Raw genomic sequence first — 27,101 nt, 5'->3', positions numbered from 1 at the left:
ATGGTATTTTCCCCCCAGCTAACCCTAAGTTTAAAAATTCACAGCCATGTTGCTTTACTATCACATTTCCTTTTATTTTTTCCTTGTCTAGTCTCTTAAAAATATAAATAAACCCAGTTGGGCATCAGGGCCATCTCCCAGCCCTAGTGCTGGCTTCTCTCTACCCTCTTCTATTCTCTCCTTCACCAATCTGCTTAGATGCTTTGCCTTTTGTAGATACGTGGGAGGGAAAATCAAGATATGGCGATTCATTTTTCTTCCTTCTCCTCCCATGGAAACGTCATCTCTTTTCTCGTGGTGTCTGTCTTGAAGTCCCCTGGTAACTCAGTGTGTGGAGAGGGAGATAAGAGACTGTGGGAATGAGGTCCCTGTGTTTAGCCTGAATAGAAGCAGAGGATTCATTAAAAGGATCTGACCACTCGTGCAGAGTTAAGTCTTCCAACAAAGGTCAGAACTTTCAGTGAAAAAAGAGACCCCCTCAGGCAAGATGATGAAGAAGCAGGGACTCACAGCATTTCTACAGGTTTCTATGTCTTTGCTCTGCCTATAGGATCAGCCAATTTTCTACAAAAGGCATAAATATTAGTGCTGGAATAAACACTAGTATTTATGGAGCCTGTACTACGGGCCACAGTTCTGTGTTACAACCTCCGTGTACATCCCTTTTGAGATAGAGGTTGTATTAACCCACTTTTTGAGACAGAAAACTGAAGATCAGAGAGATTGAGTTGCATAAGGTCACACAAGTAATACACGGTAGGGCTGTAATGTGCAATGGTTCAGACTGCCTCTAAGATCCATGCTCTTTCCACAATTTCATGCTGCTTCTCAGTCAAGAATGTTGACTTCCCTGAAAGGAGAGTTGGAGAGAGATCCTCTGCTACAACCTCTTTATTGCATAGACAAGAAGCCCAGGGCTCTGGGAGAGGAAGTCGTTTGCCTGGGATCACAGGCTTAGGAAGTTCACGGGTAACAGTTAGAACCCATTGAAATGTCCCTCCCCTCCCCTGGGAAATAAGGGGTTGAAGAACTCCTGGAAAAAATTCTCTCCTAGACTGGGCAAACTCTAGATTCTCCCATTCGGCTTGTAAAGTACTAACCATAAGAAGCAGAACTCCTGTCCCCATCAACCCAGAAGGCAGTGCCGCTCCATACTTGGGGTGTCCAGGCCCTTGCCTTAAGGGCACGGCTCCTCAAATTATAGTGTTTGCATGAATCACCTGGGGACCTTGTTAAAGCATCGATTCTGGTTCCGTAGCTCTGGGTCGGGCCTGAGATTCTGCATTTCTAACAAGTGCCCTAGGGATCCTGATGCTGCTGGTCCACAGACCACACTTTGAATAGAAGGGTCGTGGGCCCCGTCTGGACTACATTCCAACTGCGTTTTTCTACAAAGCTAAGAGCTCACAGGGCCAAGGGGATTCTCCAGTCAGAGCCTGCACCTTCTCTCTGGACTACAGGAGACCCCCAGAATGCCCTCCCACAAGTGGCTTTCTAAGATCCTGCTTGGGTCTCTTCCCTAGGTCCTTCTTCCTCAGGACACATTGGGCTGCAGAGAGATCTGTTCATGGGGGGCAGGAGAGGATGGGGTTGACATATGCAAGGCCCCTCACGTGTAGGGTGAAGCTGAGGATTGAAACGAAGGAAGGAAGGAAGCTGGACCAGAGGCCTGCATTTGTTCTCTCCAGGCTACAGATGTCCTGTGGGGGACATCATTTGAGATACCCAAAGAAGGAACCACCAACCCAGGCCTCTCTTCAGTCTTCCACTGAGGAATTCTTTGTGTCCCTCTGTGCTGCTAAGTGTTTATGACTGAAGAGAGAAAAGGCTCAGAAAATAACCCACTGATGCAACTGAGAGGTAACCGAGCAGAGGGCAATAGGAAGGTGGTAGGGTGAGAGAAGGGTGAGGGTGGTGAGAGCTTCCCAGGCCAGAATGGCATCCTGTGAGAGTTAGGAAGAGGGCAGCCAGGGCTGAAGAAGCTGGGGAACTGCAGCCTGGGATCAAAAAGATTCTGTTATATCCCCCACTCCTTTCTCTGTCCCTCTCTAAAGAGCCAAGATACAGTTACCCTACAGGAAAAAAAGAGAAGGAAGTGGACTATTTGACCCCACTTGTCCCTGTTCGTTTGACTGTTCCCATGTATTTCATCCTCTTTACACTTACTGGTTGAATGATATATGAACCTCAGTTTCTTCATCTACAAAATTGTTATAATGTCTCCTTTGTGTAATTGTTCTGTGTGTTTGAGAAGGTAATACATTTAACGTCAAGTGAACTCTGCTCTGAGACGATGGAGCAGATGTACTTTTCCCTGGTCCCCCTGCTAAGTACAGCTAAAACCCCTGGATATTCTATATAAAAGTAATATATATATATGTATGTATAGTGTATACATATATTTACACTCTATATATACACACTATATGTATGTGTGTGTGTGTGTGTGTATATATATATATATATATATATATATATATATATATATAGTATTTTTTATATTCAAACATAAGAAAGCTAGAACACTCTGAAAAGGTAGAAAGAAGAAGGTAGACCAGCTAGGGACCTCTGGACCCAACAAGGATAAGTGATGAGTTCCTTGGGTTTTCTTCTTGCTTCATATATCCCAGACTTGGAGCTGAAGTAGCTGCCAACCCAGAAACACCAATGGGCACAGACAAAACAGCTCCAACAGAAGCCTGCTGACCAAAGGACCAGGAAAAGGGAAGCCTAGAAAGACAGAAAGCCTCTAGACAACAATTGTTCTCCCCCAGCTAAATGTAACAGAAAACAAAACAGAACAAAACTGGCCCCACCACCAGCCAATGCTGAGTGGGGAGCCTGGACATCCACCCTCATCAAGCTACAATGATGCACCCCAACCCCTCCACTGAGGTGTTTTCAGAGAAGGCCAAGTAGAGAGCTGGGACTTTCATCCCTGCCAGGGTAACAAAACTCCGCTTACGGTGACAGCCAGTGAAGACCATATGGGGAGCATGGACTCCAGCCCTCCACCCAGAAATAACAAGGCATCCCTTCCCTTCCCTGTTGGGTTGGTGTCAGAGCAGACCTTATGGAGAGTCAGGACTTTCACAAACCCAGTAGTAAAGGCAGCCACCCTCTCCCTGTGGTATCAGCAAAGCCTGCGTTGGGAGCAATAACAAGACTTAGCAATCCTAAATGTATACGCATGCAATTCCAGAGCTGCAAAATATGTGAAGCAAAAACTGAAAAAAGAAATAGACAAATAGACTATTATAGTTTGAGACTTTAATATTCCTCTCTCAACAATTGACAAAACACCTAGACAAAAAATCAGTAAGAATACAGTAGAATTCAACAACATTATCAACCAGTAGGATCTAACTGACATCAATAGAACACACAAGAGCAGAATACACGTGCTTTTCAAGAGCCCATAAACATATTCCAAGATAGACCATATTCTGGGCCATAAAACAAACCTTAAAAGATTTAAAAGAATTGAAATTATGCAGAGTATGTTTTCAGACCACAATATAATCAAACTAGAAATCAAGAACCGAAAGGTAACACTAAATTCTCCAAACACTCAGAAACAAAACAACACTTCTAAATGTGGATCAAAAAGAAAGTCTCAAGGGAAATCAAAACATACATTTGAACTAAATGAAAATGAAAATACAACATACCCCAAATTGTGGAACATAGCTAAAGCAATGCTGAGAGGAAAATTTGTAGCCCTAAATTCTTATATGAAAAATAGGAAAAGCCTCAAATCTAAAATCCTCAAGAACATAGTAAAAGAAGAGCAAAATAAATCCAAAGCAAGTATAAAGGGAGAAGCAATAAAGAAACTTAAATAAACTTGAAAACAGAAAAACAATAGAGAAAATCAATGAAATCAAAAGCGTGTTCTTTGAAAAGAGCAATACAATTAACAAACCTCTAGTAAGACTGACAAAGAAACAAAGAAGACACAAATTAACAATATTAAGAGCAAAACAAAGATATCATTACAAACCCTGCAGATGTCAAAAGGATAAGTGAATATTATGCACAACTGTATACATGTAAATTTTGACAACTTAGATAAATATTGAACAATGCCCCAAAAAACACAACTCACCCAATATAAATCATTTGAATAGCCCTGTAATTATTAAGAAAATTGAATGCATAATTTTAAAACTTATAAAAAAGTGATCTCTAAGTCTAGGTAATTTCAGTGGAGAATTCTGCCAAATGTTTAAAGAAAAATTAATACCAATTCTATACAATCTCTTCCAAAAAATAGAAGTGGAAGCTAGCATTAACCTGATACCTAACCCAGATGACAGTACAAAAGAAGAAAACTGCAGATCAATATCCTTCATGAGTATAGTCATAAAAATCCTTAACAAAATATTAGCAAATAGATTTCATCAAGATAGAAAAATAATTATATACCACGACTAAGTGTGGTTTATATATTTATATATTCATTGTAAAGTTGGTTCAATACTCAAAAATCAATCAATTAAATCCGCCATATTGACAAGCTAAAGAAGAAAAAAATCACACAACCATATCAATCAATGCAGGAAAAATGTTTGACAAATTCAACACCAATTCATGATAAAAACTCTCAGAAAAATAAGAGTAGAGTGGAACTTCCTAAACTAGATAAGAACATTTACAAAAAGTCTGCATGATACTTAATGATGCAACTCTGAATACTTTCCCCCTAAGATTGGGAACCAGGCAAGGATGTCCACTCTCACCACTCCTATTCAATGTAGTGCTGGAAGTTCTAGTGGGTGCAATAAGGCAAGAAAAGGAAATAAAGGAATACAGATCAAAAAGAAAGAAAGAAACAGTCATTATTTGCAGATGACATGATTGTCTAAGTAGGGTATCTCAAGGAATTTACAAAAAAAAAAAAAAGAAAACCTTCTAGAACTGATAAATGAGTTCAGCAAGGTCACAGTATACAAAATAAACATAAAAAAATTGTGTTTCTATATACTACCAATGAACACTTGAACACTAAAAATGAAAAAATATAATACCATTTATAATCACTCAAAAGATAACTGCTTAGACTAAAATCTAACAAAACATGTATAAGAGTTAAATGTTAAAAACTACAAAATGCTGATGAAATCAAAGAAAATCTAAATAAATGGAGAAACATTCATGCTACATTTATGGATTGGCAGACTGAATATAGTAAAAATATTAATTCTCCCCAAGTTGATATACAGGTCTAATGCAATTTCTAGTAAAATCCCAGCAAGATTCTTTTATAGATATAGACAATATTATCCTAAAATGTGCATGGAAAGGCAAAGAAACTAGAATAGCTTAAAACAGTTTTGGAGAAGAAAAAGTGGGAGGTATCAGACTACCTAATTTTAAGAATTATAGCTTCTGTAACCAAAACTGTGTGGTATTGGCAGAGAGAAACACATAGAACCATAGAACAAAATTGAGAACCCAGAATTAAGACCTACACAAATATGCCCAACTGATTTTGTTTTTTTACAAAATTGTAAAGCAATTCAATGGAGGCAAGATAGGCTTTTAACAAACGGTGTTGGAGCAATTGGATATCCATAAGTAAAAAAAATAAATAAACCTCAATGTAAGTCTCACATCTTATTAAAAAATTAGCTTAAAATGGGTTTCTTCCTTCCTCTGCCTGCCAATGGTGAGGAATCTAAATGTTACCTTTCTGGGAAGAAGAGAATGAGGGGGAAAGGAAGGGAAGGAGAAAGAGGCTTTTGCCATCACTTTGGGTGAGTCTGTCCCTTAAACAATGCCCAGAAAACAGAAGGCCATCACCTCAGGGGTGCATAGCTCGGCATAGGTGCCTTTCTGAAGCTTCACCTTTTCATACAGAACTTGGTGATGTGTAAGCAGGATTTAGGCTTGTCTGGAAGCTCTGCAGAATTGTCCTCAGAGCTCATCTAGACCAGTGCCTTTCAGACTGTGCTTCCTAGGACCAAGGGCTGTCCTAAGGGGTCCTGGAGACCCTCGGGGATAACTTCCAGAGAAGTTCTGTTTATGCTCCTGTAATATTGCGTTTAAATGAATGATTCCATGGCTAGAAGAAAGTTTGAAAGCCATTTCCTATTGAGCGAACCTGGGCAAGTTGATTCATTTCTCCGGTGTCTATTCCTCATCAGTAAATCAGAGTCTTAGTCGTGATTATCATAAAAAAGTTAGCTATTTTTTATTATTGTCTTTATAATATTAGTAATAATTGTCTCACCTCCTGGTATAAAACAGGTGAAGGGACTTTTCCAAAGTCACACAGGGAGTTAGTAAATGGAAAAAGAGCTGAGGGCTGGAAGACATGACCATGATATGATACTGCCGTTGGAGGGTTGCTGAGGACCATCTTCTGATATTTGTCCTTTTTCTCCCAGCTGGGACAAAGCTATTCAGTGGAAAGAGTTATATAACTCCCTGTGGAAAGTAAGTGAGGGCTCTAACGCTTTGGGTTACATCCTCCTGTTATATTATAATTCCTAGTCCTTTCCTGACCCCCTGGGATGTGATATTTGACCTTTATATTCCTACGTTGGGAGCAGGTTTTGATGGCAATACTTACTATTGGGAGAACCTCCACTTTGCTAAAAAACAGTATCAAATTATGAATGCATTATTAATTGTGTGTGGATTATCTTTGTTACTAGCCTTAGCAAGTATTGAATAAGTCCTTCGGAGCCTTGGTTTTCCCATTTCTAGGATAGAATAGTATCTCCCTCCCCACCAGGTGGCAGGTAGAAGCAAAGAGATCATGATTTGTTAATTCTTTCAAAAACACAGAACAGTAAATAAGTAGGGGGAGGGAGAGAGAAGGAGATTATCATTTTTAAAACTGGAAAATAATTTATGCTTAAAAAGGATGAGGCAGACTGCATTATAAGCAGGTATCCTTAAATGTTTTTAAAGCATGTAATAGCAGAATAAAATGTGTTGATTCAAAAATTGGTGAAAATAAGTGTACAGTTACCGAAGCTGAAGCACATGTTATCAATCCTCCACACAGAATTTTAGGTCCCTGTGTCAACAATCACATGCACATAGTCCCTAAAGAAAAACTGTGATTTCATTTACTTTATTAATGGATTTTATGTGTAGACTAATAATGGCTAAGCAATGCATGTTATTGTTTGGTCAGTTCTATAAACTAAAGCTTTAGGACTCTAGCAGAAAGAAAGAGAAAAGGAACTGGGGAAGTCCTGTTTATTATGCATACATATTCATTAACAGTAGGGGGAAAACTTTTATAGATAACTTATAAGCAAAGCAAAATTAAATTAGCAATTTTATTAAAAAACATGTCACTTTCTATACAATGTCTGGTGTTCTGCTAGGTATACGTGACTTACATCATCTCCTTTAGTCTCCCCATGAACTCTGGAAGGCAGGTTCCAGTTGTCCCCATTTCACAGATGGGCAATCTGAGTTTCGAAGAAATGAAGTAATTTGTCTGCAGTTCCACAGGTAGGAAGTGGCAGGACTAGGCTGTGAACCCAAATTCTTGCTACTACTTGTATTTGTTAATGGTTAAATTTGGCATCGTCATTAAATAAAATCCACGAAACTTTTGGAAAAAATCAAAAGATATTCGAGCCTTAGTTGGCGGTCAGTCTCCTCTTTCCAAGCTGTACTAAGGAAACAAAACGCTCCTGGAGCCAAACACTTTTAGGCGTGCTGTGGAGTTTGACTTGTTGAAGTGGGATTTGGACTTTTGTTGGCCTTTTTCCTTTCCCTTTCCTTTCAAGTTTGCCTTCTGATTGCTACCACTATATTGCAGTACTTTCTCTTCATCGTAGAGTATGAATCTACTTAACAAAAAGGAAACTGAAAATTGTTTCAAATGTTTTTGAAACAAATTGACTGTACATTCCATCCTAGAAATCCCCCCAGAAATGATACCGTGATCAATGACCTGAGAATTTCCCAAACCACGTGGACAGGTCTCCCATAGACTGATTGTTCTGAAGGTTGAGAAAACTGAACTCTGCCACCTTCTATAATTGCTTTAATACTGCATACTGTATAAGAAATGGGTACTATAAGAAACTGCCTTGAAATAATTTTTTCATGTTTATTTTAGCAACTTATGAAGTCAGAATTGAAGAACTCCGAAAGGTATTGTTTCTTCTCTTCTTATCAGCTTCATAACTAAAGCAAGTGTGCAGAGTTGATTCTGAAGTAGTTTCTTTCATGAGGGAGGAATGGTCTTTGTTTTGGGTTTTCCCCTGATTTGGGGGGCTTTTCCAGACTCTAGCTGCTAAGATTCTGAAGCCTGAGGCCCTATAAGATCAGAGACAGAAAATGTGTTAGGATGGGAGAAGGTAGTCCTAATCCATTCCTGACCCCTTATCTAGGGTGGCCAGCACCAACTGGCCTTTAATAACTGTCCCTTCAGAGAGAAGAGCTCCTGTGCTTTCATGAGAATGACCAGACTCCTGAAGGCATACTTTCTGGGCTTCTGGTGGGCACAGTGCTAGCAACTTGATTTAGGGCCCAAGCAGAATCATGGGCTTTGATCCCGGCTCCTGTCTGTGTGACCCTGAACCTCCCTTTCCTCACGTGTAAAATAGTGGTCATAGAAGCATCCCCATCAGAAGTCATTGTGAGAATGAAAAGAGGTAAATTCCGGTAAACAGTTTAATAGGAAGTGCTGGAATCTATCCCAGGCATTTTACCTCTCTGAGCTACAGCTGTGTCTTCTGTAAAATGGTGCGTTCCCCATGAGGGCAGGAAGCATATGCCTTGTGGTTACCTAATCTGCAGTAGTAGAGGCTCAATAAATAAGGGGCCAATACTTGTTTCACTGAATTGCTGAGAGAACTAAGCCAGACAAAGTAGGTGAGCACCTAGTACAGCACACGGCACACAGTAGGCACTTACCTAATGTTTTAACTGGGACAGTTAAGGTACTACTCCTTTATCACTGGGTACATTTAGTTGAGGTCCTTCATCTTTCTGCTTCATGGTTCTAATGCTTACTGGAAAGGATTGTTCATTTGTGATACACTTTATAGATAGAAAACTATAAATGATTATTATTCTTATTAACAAAAGCAGAAACAGTTCATTAAGATGCTTCACTTAGCTGGCAATATCAGCAAATAATAAACTTCTCTGAACAAGGGAACTTTCCAAATGACCAAATTTTATCCCATTCAAAATAAAAAAACATGGAAGTATTTTTTTTTTAATCTTTCAACCTTCAGATATGCATTATGTTCATCTCAGTGTTCTTGAGCTCGGTGGCTGGCCTGATTTCACCCTTTCTTGATGACTTGGAGTCCCATGGAACATAAGGGGCTGAGTGGGCACTGTTCATGATTTTCTTATGAGATGCTCTTGGGCCCTCGTAGGTGTTCAGAGCCAGTTGCCCTCACACCGAACCACCACGGTCTGTTTGCTGTAGTTGTTTTCTTATTTCTATCAATTATTATTTCCTTCTCCTGTCAGCCTCTTGCGTCCAGCAGTGAGTCTTTCATGTGGTTGAGCACACACCAAGTCCCTGTTTGGGGACAGGCGCTTGTGCGTACAAGGCAGCTCATAATCCTCACGGTCACCCTGTGAGCTGGTATCCCTGCTTCCATTTTACAGACGAGAACTCAAGGCTCAGAGAGGTTAAATAACCTATAAATAATATAGCAAAGATACAAAGCAAGGTCTGTCTGACTTGTCTTTCTACCAGTGCCATCCAATCTGCTAGGATTATATGGAAAATGAGAGCCAGTCATCCCTGAATGAAAGCTGTGAGGCTCTCCTCAAAGGAGGGTATATGAGCTCTTGGGCCTGGACTTCGTGGCAGCATTTTGGATGCTTAGATATTTTCTGTTCGCTTCAGGTTCTTGGCTAGAATCCAGATAGGGAATGGCATCAGATATGTGACCACTGAGTAAATGAGGAGCTATGTTATGGTCACTGGGACACAATTTTAGTGGCACCAAGTCTAGATCACGTGAGAGCTGAGTTTTGATCAGGCGGTGCGTGATCAGGAACGGGGAATTCCTGGCATGGCTTGCACACTTGCCTGCACTAATTTTGCCCACTGGAACATTGCTCAAATATCGCACATTCCTGTTTGCTCATAAGATTTAAAAGTTCTTTATTCTACAGATGCATTCCTGGAAAGGTGTGCAGAGAACAATTTATTTTTCTAAGTCAAGTTACACGTTCCCGCTGGCACGCACCGTAACTTCAGAAACGCCTGTTTTCTTTTCGATTGATCTTCAGTTACACTGGCAGCAGTTCATGGAATGTTCTGTTGTCAGCGTCTACCTTTGCTCTGTACTGAGACCTCACTGGCCGCTCAGGTCTCTAATGATCTGTAACCAAACAACAGAGGCCTGGCTGGGGTTTGACTTGGGTAGGTTTCTGAAAATGACCGTTTTCCTCTTTACTTTCAGCCTTGGAAGAGTTTTCTCCATCAAGAACTTCGGTGAGTTTTATCGTCAAAAGGAAAAGCATTAATCAGCTGCTGGCACTCTGCACTGCACTGGTTTTCCTTAATGGGCCAACTGTTTCCAGTGCCTGACCTGGTTCAACACCCCTAGCACCTTTCAAGGTGCCTGGTGCAGAAAAGGTGCTCAGGGGTCCTGCCCGGCCTTTCAGGTTCATCTCGTTCTAGCACACTGCACTCACTCAGCAGAGGCTTGCCGAGTCCCCAGCATGCTGGCCGTTTGCTAATCACTAGGGCTGGAGCAGTGACAGAGATCTAGCCACTATCCTCAGGGGTTCCCCAGTGGGAGAGACACAGTCAAACAGGCATGTAACAATCACATGGATCCCAAAGAATTTACAGTTTCCAAAATGCACCATGCTGTTTCAGGCCCCTTTGCCTTTGCTCATTTAATTCATTCACCCCAACTTAATGATCTGGCAAACTTCTACTAACCATCAAATGTCCCCTCCTGTAAGAAGCCTTCCTAATTCCCCTCCTCAGAGAGGAGTAACCAGTCCCTTCCCTGCAGTACTGCTGTAGGGCACACACACGTTTGCACTAATGTCACGTACATCGTTCGTTTGCTAAGATGCCAGTTCATCCTCACTCTCCCCTCCCCTCCTTGTCTGTGTGCTCCTTGTGGGCAAGGCCCATTTTTCTCATTCTTGGTCCAGATCAGGGCCTTGGCACATAACAGTGCTTTTACCTGACTCTTCAGAATCCGCCTCTCTCTCTCTGTCTCCCCCTGGAGTTTTCTTTTTTTTAATTTATTTTAGCATCTTTATTGGAGTATAATTACTCTAAAATGTTGTGTTAGTTTCTGCTTTATAACAAAGTGAATCAGCTATACGTATACATACATCCCCATATCCCCTCCCTCTTGTGTCTTCCTCCCACCCTCCCTATCCCGCCCCTCTAGGTGGTCACAAAGCACTGAGCTGATCTCCCTGTGCTATGCGGCTGCTTCCCACTAGCTATCTATTTTACATTTGGTAGTGTATATATGTCCATGCCACTCTCTCATTTCGTCCCAGTCTCCCCTTCCCCCTCCCTGTGACCTCAAGTTCATTCTCTATGTCTGCATCTTTTTAATGAGTTAAATAAACATGGTCCATGAGCTCTGGAGGAGCAAGTATCAACATTTCCTGGCTGAGGCTAAAAACACATGAGCTGAATCATGGGGGAAAACCCTGCTTCATCTCTCTCCTTGGGTTCTTGCCTGACCCTAAATTCATGACCCCTGCAATTACCTTCCAGCACAGAGCACAGTGCTGGGCACATAGGAGGCACGTGTCAGATGATTACCTATTTAGTTCAACATTTATTGAGCTTTTTCTCTGTTCAGACACTGCTAGACTCTGAGGTTCGAAAATGAATAGAATATATCTCTAACGCTTACTGCAAGATGAGAGTGGAGACCAGAGTGGTTGGGATGAGGGGGTCCCTTGGAGGGAAGATGACCACATAAGTAGGAAATTACAATATCATATAGTCACTGCTAAGGCAGTTGTGAAAACACAGAGGTGAGGCACCAGGCATGCTTCCTTCAAGAGTGACAACTGAGCTGAATCATGAAAACATGTAGGAACTGGCCAAGTGAAAATGGCAGAAGGCATGTCCCAGGCAAAGGACAAGTGGGAGCAAAGACGTAGTGTTGAACCGTGAGGCCAGTACAGGGATCCACAAAGAGCTGGATGATGCTTGAGCACAAAGTGTGGTGTGGGAACAGCAGGAACGAGGCCGGGGTCGTATGCAGAGCTGGATCCAGGAGGACCTGCGCTCCCTAATTAAATTCAGAGCAACCCTGTCCAATAGAAATGTAATGCAAACCACATATGTCACTTAATTTGTTTCTAGTAGCCATCTTTTAAAAAGCAAAAAAAAAAAGTGAAATGAATTTTAATAATGTATTTTATTTATCCTGATAGATCCCAAACATTATCATTTCAACATGTAATCAACACAAAAGTTACTAATGAAATATTTTAGATCCTTTTTTTCATACCAAGTCTTCAGGATCCAGATGTGTTTTATACTTATAGCTCAATATTTAAAAAAAACAAATTTATTTATTTATTTTTGGCTACGTTGGGTCTTCGTTGCTGCGCGTGGGCTTTCTCTAGTTGCGGCGAGCGGGGACTACTCTTTGTTGCGGTGTGTGGGCTTCTCATTGCGGTGGCTTCTCTTGTTGCGGAGCACAGGCTCTAGGCGTGCATACTTCAGTACTTGTGGCACACAGGCTCAGTAGTTGTGGCTCGTGGGCTCTAGAGCTCAGGCTCAGTAGTTGTGGCCCATGGGCTGAGTTGCTCCACAGCATGTGGGATCTTCCTGGACCAGGGCTCAAACCTGTGTCCCCGGCATTGGCAGGCAGATTCTTAACCACTGCGCTACCAGGGAAGTCCCGCTTACAGCTCAGTGTGGACCAGACACATTTCAAGTGTTCAACAGCCACATGTGGACAGTGGCCACTGTCTTGATGGCACAGATTTAGACCTTATCCTATAGGTCGGTGGAAACCACAAAAGAGTTTTAAAACAGAAGTAATGTACTCCTCTCCCCTAGCATTCCTAGGAGTCACAATATTAAATGTAATTTGACAGTTATATATATATATATATATATATATATATATATATATATATATATATATATATATATATATATATATATATATCTCCATTCTGGAAGAATTTGATTTTTAGAAAAGTTCATCTTAGGCTTTTGGAAAGAGACAGAGTGGGGACTGGAACCCAGCCTTGCCTACACAGCCGCTGTTCTAATATATGTTCTAGAACTAGTGGCCTTAATGGTGGATAAGAGTCATCAGTCCTTGGCTGAACGGATGAGTGAAACTCCTTAAAATTCTTCCCGTTGTCTTTCGGAACAGCACGCTCTCCTGGTGTTTCTCCTTCCTTCACGGCCACCTCTTCTGGTTTTCTCTGAGGGCTCTTCTGTCTCTGCTTTCCATGTAAATGTGGTTGTGGAACTATCCATTTCACTATGATGCCAGAAACAGAAGTTCTCACACGCATGCTGATGCTCTTCAGTGCTCTGTCCCAGCTTTCAGCTTTTTCACTAAACTCTCCACCTTGACCCCCTCCTCTGCTCTTCCACTGTGGCCGGTGTCCATATTACTGGTGCATGGCAGTCATGCCTCTTATGAAGGAATACTGGCTGGGGATCACTTGGCTACCACAGGTTACACAGCATTAGTGCTGGGGATACAGATAAATAACAGAGCTCTGATTTTTAGTTAGTTGACAAGGGAAAGTGGAGGAACTGGAAACAGATCCATAGACACTACAGTTTAACACAAGATAGAGGGACAGAGTGTTAGGGGAACAGATTAAAGGGTATGGCTGCTTGGGAGAATCAAGCAAAGATTCTCAGAGGTAAGCTGATTTAGACAGATTGGAAAGGGTACCGTGTTTCTCAGCAGTGTAAGATGTGGAAGGCATGACTGACAAGGGAAATAGCAAATACGAAGGGAGAGTTGCTCAAAATGGGATGGAAGGATTGGGGAGTTAGGAGAGTGTAGACTAGAATAAACATGGATAGAAGGAGCAGAGGGAGACAGGGTTGGAAAGAAAGGTGGGGGCCAGATCACAGTGGGACTGATATTTTATCCATCAGGCAATGGAAGTTATTAAGAGATTTTAAGCAGGAATTCACTCTGGCATTGATTGGAGCAGGCAGAAACTCAGGGAAATTTTCTATGTTTGACTTGATCCTGGTCCCCTCATCTTTAAAAAATAAAAGGGTTAGGGGCACACTATCATTGAAATACTCTCACCTTCACTTTTTCTTCACTTTTTCTCTTCACATTTCAGCCTGAAACATGAAGACGAAGATAAAAAAATGGAGGAAAAAGAGCCATGCAAATTGGAACCACGAAAAACAGAAAAGGATCTATATTCAGACTATCTTTCCAAGGTATCTGTGTTCTAGGTATCTATCTTTCCAAGGTATCTGTGACCAAGCAGTCCAGGTCAGCCATGTAATAAGATCAGTTCATGGGGTGACTTTTTAGAGGCTGAGCCATGTAGCTCTCCAGAGAGACAGAGAGACAGTCAGAAGATGCAGTGGGTGTTGGGTGTTTTATCAAAGAAATCGACAGGACAATAACACTGAACTCTAGCCTTGGATTTTCCACTTATTAGCCAGGAAGCAGGTCTTATAAGCAGGGCTGAGATGGGTATGAGTTCAGCAAGGTACCCAGAGGGCAAAGTACAAAGAGACAGTCACTCAGGTGCCCACTCTGCTCTTGCAGAACCTGGAAGGAGGGCTCCTTAAGTTCTGTGCTCTGGGACCCTGCTGAGAACAGGGAGTTAGTCTCTGAGCTCAGGCGTCTCATGTGTAAAGTGAGAATAAATCATCCACACCTGATTACCATCCCCACTCCCATCCTGATTCTATCTCATTTGTGATAGGAAAATGAAATAATGTAGATGAAGGTGTTTTGTAAGCCACAAGCTGCCATTAAAATGAAATATGTTGTTAATTAATTGATTAATTAATATTGTTTATTAATAGTAAACACTGTATATGTGTGTATCCATATCCAACGGACACTATCCCCTTCAAAACTGTGTGGTCAGAGGCTTAAACAATAGATAGCACTGGGGCTACTACCAGGGCTGAAAACATTTGAGATGCCTGTTTGAGATGTGCCTATCTCAACATATCAAATTGTTCCAGTTCCACCTAGGGCTTGGGTAAATCAAGCATCTTGGTGGTGGTGTGGGCCTGAACTGGGGTGTAGGCCCAGAGGCTGGGCTGGACCAGGTTGGGTGTTTACAGAGTGTCACAAAACGGCATAATTCAAAGAAGTAAGTCACTAATAACAAAAGACAGGGACCAGAGCCAGTGCAGCAGCAGGGTGTGTCAAGGACAGAGGGCAGGAACAAGGCCATAATGGGTGATGAGGCCAGAGATCAGGAAGGGGTTCATCAGGAGCGTATGAGAAAGGCAGCAGAGGAACATGATTAAAGATACTGGCCATGAGGGACTTCCCTGGCAGGTCCAGTGGTTAAGACTTCACCTTCCAATGCAGGGGATGCGGGTTCGATCCCTGGTTGGGGAGCTAAGATTCCACATGCCTCGCAGCCAAAAAAACCAAAACATAAAACATAACAGAAGCAATATTGTAACAAATTCAATAAAGACTTTAAAAATGGTCCACATCCAAAAAAAAAAAAAAAAGAAAGGAAAAGGGATACTGACCATGAAAGGGCAAAAGCGGGGATGTACCCTTTCTCAGTGCCGACCGAGTGCTGGCCAAGAGCCAGAGATGGGGTCAGGTTACCACCAAAGGGACATAGTCCTACTTTCATGGAGTGGATTTGAGTTTGGGAAATTGTTAAGTTATTTGGAATGTGTTAGGTAAATGTGGTGGGTGGTCTAGCTGGGCAGTGCTCTTTGGGGTCAAGTATAGATGGTACGTCAGTAGGAATACAATCCATTGTGATTCAAACTGACCCTATAGGAACCATTCCCCAGGACGGCCCTCAGAGAATCCGTGCACTGCTGCAGTAGGGGCTCTGCTGAAGGACACTGGTCACTATTTTTGCGTGAAACACTATATTTGTGTCATTTGTGGAATGATATCATTACTTTCCTGTCATTTTTTCCCCATTTAAAAATTTCATTCTTGGCTGTGTGACTTAAAAGAATGCCCCTCCTCTTCTTTTCCTCTTCGCTTGCCCAGATCCCACCAAGAACTCAGGAAATTCCATGCCTTGTATCTATTCATTATTTTTCCTTTTTGCAAGTACTTTCAGATGATTGTCACAGTCAACCCTGTGTCCACTTGTAGTCGAAAGGACAGTAATCTCCTCTCCCATCGTCATCTCGTAATTATGAAACACTTGGATGGCCAGAAGTGTCCCAATTCGCCTCTGCCTCCAGCGTCTCTTCCTGCCAATCTATCCAGATCTTTCTGAAATGCAAATCTGATCAGGTTTCTCCCCTGCCTAGCTCCCTAAGACTAGGAGATAAAGCCCCCACTTTTTGCCTCGTGTGCAAGACCCTTCATAACTCAGCTCCATTCTAGCTGATCTTTTCAGCCTCACCTCCAGTCTTTCCTCCTCTGTCCCCTTCACTCTTCCTTCATCAATAGCCTCTGTCCCACCCTTATGAGGACACTAACACTTCTGTCCCTTGGCCTGTGTTGATTTATCTACCAGGTATTCCTTATCCCTTCAACCAATCTCTTACATTTTAAAATAGTTTCATAAAATGTGCTTCTGAAGTCTTCCCCACCCTGTCTCCTAGCCACAAGAACTAACCTGCCCCTCCTATTTCCACCTCAGTGAGCAATCCTGCTGTAAATGATATTCACCACAATATACCTTAATTGTTTGCATGTATTGCTCCATGACCAGCGTGGAAGCCACTATGCCCATCGCATCTCTCTCTTTCTCCAGGGCTTAGCATGTTGTTTCCTTCAGTAAGTGCATGACAGATGCTGGAGAGAGGAAGTGTGGAAAGAAGCGGGGGGAAACAGAAGAATGGAGGGTGGGAAGATGAAATGTCAGGCAAAAGGAACACAGCATCCTTTGGTAGGCAAGAGCACAGGGCTCTCGGGTCCAGTCCTGCCTGGGCAGATGACTAGCTATGAGACCAGAAGTCAGTTATTTAACCTTTCTAAATTCTTTATCAAGAGGAATCATGATATTTTTCGAATGGGGTGTCATGAAGAATAAGTGAGATAAAATATATCAAGAGCCTATCCTGCGGTCAGAGCTCCATTATATCCTGACTGTGTCCTATGGGCCTGCCTCTGTGCCAGGCATTCATTGGCTGTTCAGAGGGCAACAAAAGACATTATATGTGCCCCTGTGAAACCTAGAGAGATAAGTCTCTGTTAAATATAGGAATAAACAGTGGCTACCTGGGAGGAATGAATGAATACAGAACAGCACGAGTAAGCAAAAAACCAATAGATAAGCCAAAGCCCTGCCAGACTGTCCCTGTTGCATGTGTTTAGGTGGGTGCCTATGAAGAGACACCTGGAAGAACCCAGATGGTGAAAGTCCACAGGGGTAGGAGGAGCACACTGGCCGGGAAGCAGGACGCTGAGATTGACGTCATCCAGACAGAGGCCTGCCCCGAAGACCCCAAGCTGGCCAGACACTCCGATGGCCACTGTGAGTTGTGTTTCTTCCTGGTTCTCTTCACCATTATCGAATTATTTTAAAGCTGTGTGTGACCAAGATTTTAATTTCTTTTATAAATATTTATTGAGCATCTATTATATACAAAGTCACTTGCCTGAGTGAGACAGCTGTGCAAGAGTGAAAAAAGCACTGGATTAGAAGTAGAAGGCCTGAGTTCAAATCTAGGCTCTCATACTTATTAGCTATGTAACATAGTAACTCCATATTCCTTCGTATTCCTCAGTTTCCTCATTTATAAAATGGGATCATAAAAAAAAGGGGGATCATAATATAGATCAAACTGGGGTTTGGTGAGGATCAAATCTGACATATGTTATGTAATAGGTACTCAGCAAATGTTGCTGATTTCTTTTTATATGTACCGGGCTCCTATTGTTCTTTGTAGACCCAAGACATTGACACACTGATGACATATTATGATATTATTCTTTGACTTTATTCAAGTTGCATTTTACTTTTATGTGAGTCAAGACTCTTGATTGCAAGTTATCAAATCATAGTGTGTTAAGCAAAAGAGGAAAAGGAGGCTCACCTAGCAGAAGGTTTGGGCATGGCTGCACCCAGGGACACAAACAGTATCACAAGGACTCAGTATTACTTTTTCTACTCCTGGCTTTGCTCCCCTCCTTCTTGTCTCCATTTTCAAGCAGACTCTACCCTTGTGGAGGCAAGATGGCATCTAGCAGTGACAGGCTTACGTACTATCTGTCCTCTTAGGAACCCCAGAAGAAAACTAGAAGTGGTTATCCTCTCAACAGTTTCAAGAAAAGGCCCAGATTTGAGTCTTGTTGGCTTGATTGTGTCACATGCCAACCCCTATCCAGTTATCATGAATGTGGGATAGGATGCTCTGATTGACCCAGCCAGTGTCATAAATTCACATCTGGAACTGAAGGTAGAATTAGTTCTACCCAAACGGTATCATTTCAGATTGAAGGATTTCCCAAGCAAAATTAAAAAGCTGTTATCATGAAAAAACAGTAGACACTGGGTAGGCGAAACAGACGTCTACTCCAGCCCAATAAGCCATGGCAAACATTTCATAATGTGCTATAATCAGAGTGATGAGAATACATTGCAATCATAAGATGGACTCAGGCCCTATAAAGTCTGCCTCCAGGCTAGATGGCTGCATCCCTGCCACCCACCTCTTTCCCAATATACTCTTTATTCTAAGTTAACTGACTACGTCATGTGCTTTAGTGCCCCTATAACTTTGCTTGACCTCTTTCCTCTGTCTGAGATGGCTTTATGCCCATTCTTTACCTGCTGATGTCCTAGTCATCCTTCAAGATCTATCTCAGAAGTCACTTCTTCTGAGGCCTTCCTTACCTCCATCCTCCTCTTTCCCACTCTCCAGAGACCATAATCGCTCACTCTTCTCTGTTTCCAGGACACTTAAACAGCAACCAGATGACCACTTTTCCATATTAGGTTTTAGAGTCAAGCATTTCTGGGACCCAGGATTACTATGCATTAATCCTACAACCTTGGGAAATTTACTTACTTTTATGTACACATGGGGGTAGTACTATTTATTTCCCAGGGCTCTTTGTCAATGCATATAAAGTATCTGGTTCATTGCTACATAACTGTCAATTCTCTTTATTTCCTTTTTTTTAAAAAAATTACAGCATGCCTTACATTATAATTCACGGTGTACATGTTTGTTTCCCACGGTACACAGTGAGCACCATGGGGTCAGAGACCATTTGATATTTTTCTCTATATCTCTGCAACCTGGCACAGTGGACATACCCAACAAAACTTTGTTAAAGGGAGGAATGAAAGAATAAATCAAACTTCAGTGAGAGAGTATGGTAGATTTGACAATCTGAATGATCCTCCTGACTAAAACAAGTAAAGAATAATTTTTTTTTGGAAAATTCATAAAAGTATAACAGAACTGATTTAAAAGGAAGCATCCACATACCTGCAGTAACCAGGAACCCTGGGCAATGAGTGAGTGCCAAAGCTACTCTGGCCCTGAGGGTTTTCACTAGCTCTGAACCCCTTGAGCTCTGGTTTTGACTGCATGGTGTACAGAGGACAGGAGCTATAACCCAGGGCCTGCCCAAAGTGAGTTTATAACAGGGACCTCAAAGAATTATGTCCACACAGAATGAATAGGACTGTGCCTATTCTTAACACTACTATATGGTGTACTTATAAATTTATTACAAAAGTAACCTCAAGTGTTCTTAACACAATAAAATTAAAAATAAATAAAGAAATGGGACAAATAAAAAAAGACATTTCTAATGAGATAAATGACACATGAAAAGCACAGAGGTCGTGTTGAATCTAAAACCATGCCTTAAGATGAGAAGTGGATAGACTAATTTGGAGTATAGAAAAAAATGGAAGGGAGGAAAACAAGCTGAACTGAATAAAAGAGTTAAAGGAGAGGCCTAAATATGGGGCTGAAAGCCATTTTCAAGCAATTAAGTACTGTCCATGAAAAGTCACTGTAGGTTTGGGAATTACACTATGTTGAAAACAGTCTGAAGAAGATTCTTCTAAGTAATCTGCACATACTGCTAAAGCACAAAGGGAATTTGTGCTAAACCCATTTAATAGTTCTCTGCAATAGTTCCCTACTCTCTTGTGATGAGAAGCACAAAATGCTTAGTCAAGGAAAGTGGGTGTGAAAACAGAGAGGAAAGTTTTGAGGAAAAAAAATACAATTGAGTGTCTTTCTATACTCCTTCTATAAAAATGGGCCTCTTTTGAAAAAAATGAACAAAATAAAAAGAACTACTTCTTTCCATTAAAAAAAAAAGAAGAATTAATAAGACAAACCCCAGGGAGCAGAAGGAAATTTGCCCATTTTGCCCCTGGTGCTGGGTAAAGGAAAAAAAAAATCTGTTACCATAGCTGATCCTCATGCACACTTTGGGAAAATTCATTGATCTGTACTCTTATGATTTGTGCCCTTTCCTGTATGTTATACTGTAATTAAAATTTTAATTTTAATTTTACTAAGGTAACTGTCAAAAGATAGACACAGCATGTATACTCTCCAAACAAATAAAAAAGAAAAACAGAATGAAGAAAAGAGAGGAAACCTCAGTCAGTCAAGCACAAGGAAAATGAGGGGAAAACAGAACAAATAAAAAGTATGTAATAAAATACTAGATATAAATTTCAAAATATCAGTAAAACCTATAAACATGAAACTCTCTACTTAGAAGACATATGCATTCAAATCATTCAATATTAAAAAATATTTGAGTAGCTTTTATATCCCCAGCATTGTTCTAAGTGCTGGGGGTATAGCAGTAAATAAACCAGACAAAAATTCCTGTCCTCATGGAGATTACATTCTGATCTGAGGAGACAGATGATAAATATATAAACAATAAAATATTCACTATGTGGAATGGTAGTAAATATTATAGAAAAAAATAGTAAAGCAAAGAAAGAGAATTAGGGGGGGGCTTCCCTGGTGGTGCAGTGGTTAAGAATCCACCTGCCAATGCAGGGGACACAGGTTCGAGCCCTGGTACTGGAAGATTCCCCCATGCCGCAGAGAAACCAAGCCCATGCGCCACAACTACTGAGCCTGTGCTCTAGAACCTGTGAGCCACAACTACTGAGCCTGAGTACCTCAACTACTGAAGTCTAGAGCCCATACTCTGCAACAAGAGAAGCCACCACAATGAGAAGCCCACGCACCGCAGCAAAGAGTAGCCCCCGCTTGCCACAACTAGAGAAAGCCTGTGCACAGCAACGAAGACCCAATGCAGCCAAAAACAAAATAAATAAATTTAAAAAAAAAAAGAAAAAGAGAATTAGGGAGACAGGGGGAGGGAGTGGAAGTTGCAGTTTTAAAGTGCACATAGATGACCTCAAAGATGTAAAGTAGGTGAGCAGTAGAGCCATGGCTATCCAAAATGTTCTACGGAGAGAGGGGAAGGAGTGCAAATATCGCAGGGCAGGAGTCTACTAGATGTGTTGGTAGAATAGTAAGGAGGCCAGTGTGGCTGGAGCAGTGACTGAAGGAGACTGTAGTAGGAGATAAGGTCAGAGAGATAACAAAGAGCCAGATAATATAGGGGCTTTTGTAGACCATTGCAAGAACTTTGGCATTTATTCTAAGAGATGTATTTTTTTAAAATAACATTGAAAGGTTTTGAGCACAAGAACAGAATGATCTGACTTGTATTTTAAAGAATCATATCTTGGCTGCTGTCTTGAAAGAAGAATGTAGAAGAACCTGGGACCTGTTAGGAGTTTGTAGCAAGAATTTAACCGAGAGATTATGGTAGCTTGGAGGAGGGTACCATGGTCAAGTTGTTGAGATATGCTTAGATTCAGGATATAGATCGAAAATCAAGCTGACAGATGGCTATGGATTGGAGGTGGGACATGAGAGAGAAAGGAGTCAAGGATGTCTTCAAGGTTTTGGACCTGAGCAACTGAAAGGTTGGGGTTGCTACTCTTTGTTGAGATGCGGCAGACTTCAGGAAGAGCACATTCGCAGAGAGAAAGCAAGAGTTTGGTTTGGAATGTAATATGTTGAGACAACCAAATGGAAATGGTGTGAAGGCTGAACTCATGAGAGCTGTCTTAGTTAGGGATGTAATTTGGGAGTTGTCTGTGTTTTTAAAATGAAGCCATAAACATTTTTCAATACATCTGCCTCAAAAAGGAAGGAGTAAGAAAGAAAAAAAGTGTCCTGAAGTAAGAATGAAGCAACTGTGTGTTCAGCATCTTTGCTTTGTGCTGGAGAAACATACCAATAACTCCGTAAGGAAAAGTAGGTCCTTTATGCCTCTGGGAGCTGACATTCATTGAGACGGTTTGGGGCCTATATGCTAACTGACTTCTTGTCAGAAGATAAAATCTTGTTCCTTGGTGCCTTTAATTAATAGACAAAAGTCAGAGAGTCCCATACAGGATAAATCCAAGGAGAAACACGCCAAGACACATATTAATCAAACTATCAAAAATTAAATACAAAGAAAAAATATTAACAGCAGCAAGGGAAAAACAAAAAATAACTTAACCTTATGTTATGTTAACATAACATAAGGTTAACAGCTGATCTTTCAGCAGAAACTCTGCAAGCCAGAAGGGAGTGACAGGACATATTTAACGTGATGAAAGGGAAAAACCTACAACCAAGATTACTCTACCCAGCAAGGATCTCATTCAGATTTGACGGAGAAATTAAAATCTTTACAGACAAGCAAAAGCTAAGAGAATTCAGCACTACCAAACCAGCTTTACAACAAATGCTAAAGGAACTTCTCTAGGCAGGAAACACAAGAGAAGGAAGAGACCTACAATAACAAATGCAAAACAATTAAGAAAATGGTAATAGGAACACACATATTGATAATTATCTTAAATGTAAATGGATTAAATGCTCCAACCAAAAGACATAGACTGGCTGAATGGATAGAAAAACAAGACCCGTATATATGCTCTCTACAAGAGACCCAATTCAGGCCTAGGGACACATACAGACTGAAAGTGAGGGGATGGAAAAAGATATTCCATGCAAATGGAAATCAAAAGAAAGCTGGAGTAGCAATTCTTATATCAGACAAAATAGACTTTAAAATAAAGACTATTACAAGAGACAAAGAAGGACACTACATAATGATCAAGGGATCAATCCAAGAAGAAGATATAACAATTGTAAATACTTATGCACCCAACATAGGAGCACCTCAATACATAAGGCAAATGCTAACAGCCATAAAAGGAGAAATCGACAGAAACACAGACATAGTAGGGGACTTTATCACCCCACTTTCACCAATGGACAGATCATCCAAAGTGAAAACAAATAAGGAAATACAAGCTTTAAATGATACATTAAACAAGATGGACTTAATTGATATTTATAGCACATTCCATCCAAAAACAGCAGATTACGCTTTCTTCTCAAGTGCCCATGGAATATTCTCCAGGATAGATCATATCTTGGGTCACAAATCAAGCCTTGGTAAATTTAAGAAAATTGAAATCGTATCAAGTATCTTTTCTGACCACAACACTATGAGACTAAAAATCAATTACAGGGAAAAATCTGTAAAAAATACAAACACATGGAGGCTAAACAATACACTACTAAATAACCAAGATCACTGAAGAAATCAAAGAGGAAATCAAAAAATACCTAGTGACAAATGACAATGAAAACACGACGAACCAAAACCTATGGGATGCAGCAAAAGCAGTTTAAGAGGAAAGTTTACAGCAATACAATCCGCTCTCAAGAAACAATAAACATCTCAAATAAACAACCTAACCTTACACCTAAAGCAATTAGAGAAAGAAGAAAAAAAAAAACCCCAAAGTTAGCAGAAGTAAAGAAATCATAAAGATCAGATCAGAAATAAATGAAAAAGAAATGAAGGAAAGAATAGCAAAGATCAATAAATCTAAAAGCTGATTCTTTGAGAAGGTAAACAAAATTGATAAACCATTAGCCAGAGTCATCAAGAAAAAGAGGAGAAGACTCAAATCAATAGAATTAGAAATGGAAAAGGAGAAGTAACAACTGACAATGCAGAAATACAAAGGATCATGAGATTACTACAAGCAACTCTATTCCAATAAAATGGACAACCTGGAAGAAATGGACAAATTCTTAGAAAAGCACAACCTTCCGAGATTGAACCAGGAAGAAATAGAAAATATAATCAGACCAATCACAAGCACTGAAATTGAAACTGTGATTAAAAATCTTCTAACAAACAAAAGCCCAGGACCAGGTGGCTTCACAGGCGAATTCCATCAAACATTTAGAGAAGAGCTAACACCTATCCTTCTCAAATTCTTCCAATATATAGCACAGGGAGGAACACTCCCAAACTCATTCTACGAGGCCACCATCACCCTGATACCAAAACCAGATAAAGATGTCACAAAGAAAACTACAGGCCAATATCACTGATGAACATATATGCAAAAATTCTCACCAAAATACTAGCAAAGAGAATCCAACAGCACATTAAAAGGATCATACACCATGATCAAGTGGTGTTTATCCCAGGAATGCAAAGATTCTTCAAAATATGCAAATCAATCAATGTGATAAGCCATATTAACAAATTGAAGGAGAAAAACCGTATGCTCATTTCGATAGATGCAGAAAAACCTTTTGACAAAACTCAACACCCATTTATGATAAAAACCCTCCAGAAAGTAGGCGTAGAGGGACCCTACCTCAACATAATAAAGGCCATATATGACAAACCCACAGCCAACATCGTCCTCAATGGTGAAAAACTGAAAACATTTCCTCTAAGATCAGGAACAAGACAAGGTTGTCCACTCTCACCACTATAATTCGGCATAGTCTTGGAAGTTTTAGCCACAGCAATCAGAGAAGAAAAAGAAATAAAATGAATCCAAATCGGAAAAGAAGTAAAAATGTCACTGTTTGCAGATGACATGATACTACACATAGAGAATCCTAAAGACGCTACCAGAAAACTACTAGAGCTAATCAGTGAATTTGTTAAAGTAGCAGGATACAAAATTAATGCACTTGCATTAATGCTCTTGCATTCCTATACACTAATGATGAAAAATCTGAAAGAGAAATTAAGGAAACACTCCCATTAACCATTGCAACAAAAAGAATAAAATACCTAGGAATAAACCTACCTGAAGAGACAAAAGACCTGTACGCAGAAAACTATAAGACACTGATGAAAGAAATTAAAGATGATGCAAACAAACAGATGGAGAGATATACCATGTTCTTGGACTGGAAGAATCAACATTGTAAAAATGAGTCTACTACCCAAAGCAAACTGCAGATTCAATGCAATCCCTATCAAACTACCAATGGCATTTTTCACAGAACCAGAACAAAAAATTTCACAATTTGTATGGAAACAAAAAAGACCCCAAAGATTGTGAAAGCAATCTTGAGAAAGAAAAACAGAGCTGGAGGAATCAGGCTCCCAGATTTCAGACTATACTGCAAAGCTACAGTAACAAGATAGTATGGTACTGGCACAAAAACAGAAATATAGATCAATGAAACAGGATACAAAGCCCAGAGATAAACCCATGCACCTATGGTCAACTAATCTATGAATAAGGAGGCAGGAATATACAATGGAGAAAAAACAATCTCTTCATAAGTTGTGCTGGGAAAACTGGACAGCTACATGTAGAAGAATGAAATTAGAACACTCCCTAATACCATACACAAAAATAAACTCAAAATGGATTAAAGACCTAAATGTAAGGCCAGACACTATAAAACTCTTAGAGGAAAACATAGGCAGAACACTCTGTGATGTAAATCACAGCAAGATCCTTTTTGACACCCCTCCTAGAGAAATGGAAATAAAAGCAAAAATAAACAAACAGGACCTAATGAAACTTAAAAGCTTTTGCACAGCAAAGGAAACCATAAACAAGACAAAAAGACAACCCTCACAATGGGAGAAAATATTTGCAAGTGAAGCAACTGACAAAGGATTAATCTCCAAAATTTACAAGCAGTTCATGCAGCTCAATATCAAAAAAACAACCCAATCCAAAAATGGACAGAAGACCTAAATTGACATTTCTCCAAAGAAGATATACAGATTGCCAACAAATACATGAAAGGATGCTCAACATCACTAATCATTAGAGAAATGCAAATCAAAACTACAGTGTGGTACCACCTCACACCGGTCAGAATGGCCATCATCAAAAAATCTAAAAACAATAAATGCTGGAGAGGGTGTGGAGAAAAGGGAACCCTCTTGCACTGCTGGTGGGAATGTAAATTGATACAACCACTATGGAGAACAGTATGGAGGTTCCTCAAAAGTCTAAAATTAGAACTACCATACGACCCAGCAATCCCACTACTGAGCATATACCCTGAGAAAACCATAATTCAAAAAGAGTCATGTATCACAGTGTTCACTACAGCTCTATTTACAATAGCCAGGACATGGAAGCAACCTAAGTGTCCATCGACAGATGAATGGATAAAGAAGATGTGGCACATACATACAACATACAATGGAAAATTAGTCAGCCATAAAAAGAAATGAAATTGAGTTATTTGTAGTGAGGTGGATGGACCTAGAGACTGTCATACAGAATGAAGTAAGTCAGAAAGATAAAAACAAATACCATATGCTAACAAATATACATGGAATCTTAAAAAAAAAAAGGTTCTGAAGAACCAAGGGGCAGGACAGGAATAAAGACACAGACCTAGAGAATGGACTTGAGGACATGGGGAGGAGGAAGAGTAAGCTGGGACGAAGTGAGAGAGTGGCATGGACATATATACACTACCAAATGTAAAATAGATAGCTAGTGGGAAGCAGCCGCATAGCACAGGGAGATCAGCTCGGTGCTTTGTGACCACCTAGAGGGGTGGGATAGGGAGGGTGGGAGGGAGATGCAAGAGGGAGGAGATATGGGGATATATGCATATGTATAGCTGATTCACTTTGTTATAAAGCAGAAACTAACACACCATTGCAAAGCAATTATAC

General features: G+C 40.5%; 1 protein-coding gene across 2 annotated transcripts in view; it reads left to right on the top strand.

Annotated features, from left to right (window-relative positions):
* FYB2 (FYN binding protein 2) overlaps positions 1 to 27,101 on the top strand; it is a 133,434-nt gene that overhangs the window by 73,882 nt on the left and 32,451 nt on the right. For both annotated transcript variants that reach the window (XM_057542787.1, XM_057542785.1), the window contains exons 6-9: positions 8,093 to 8,127; positions 10,410 to 10,441; positions 14,275 to 14,377; positions 17,433 to 17,592. In XM_057542787.1, the coding sequence (XP_057398770.1) occupies positions 8,093 to 8,127; positions 10,410 to 10,441; positions 14,275 to 14,377; positions 17,433 to 17,592 (330 nt within the window). The remainder of the gene's footprint in view (positions 1 to 8,092; positions 8,128 to 10,409; positions 10,442 to 14,274; positions 14,378 to 17,432; positions 17,593 to 27,101) is intronic.

This window comes from Balaenoptera acutorostrata, chromosome 1, assembly GCF_949987535.1.
Source record: "Balaenoptera acutorostrata chromosome 1, mBalAcu1.1, whole genome shotgun sequence".
NCBI lineage: Eukaryota > Metazoa > Chordata > Mammalia > Artiodactyla > Balaenopteridae > Balaenoptera > Balaenoptera acutorostrata.
The sequence above is the reverse complement of the archived record's forward strand: the minus strand, read 5'-3'. Positions and strand labels throughout refer to the sequence as shown.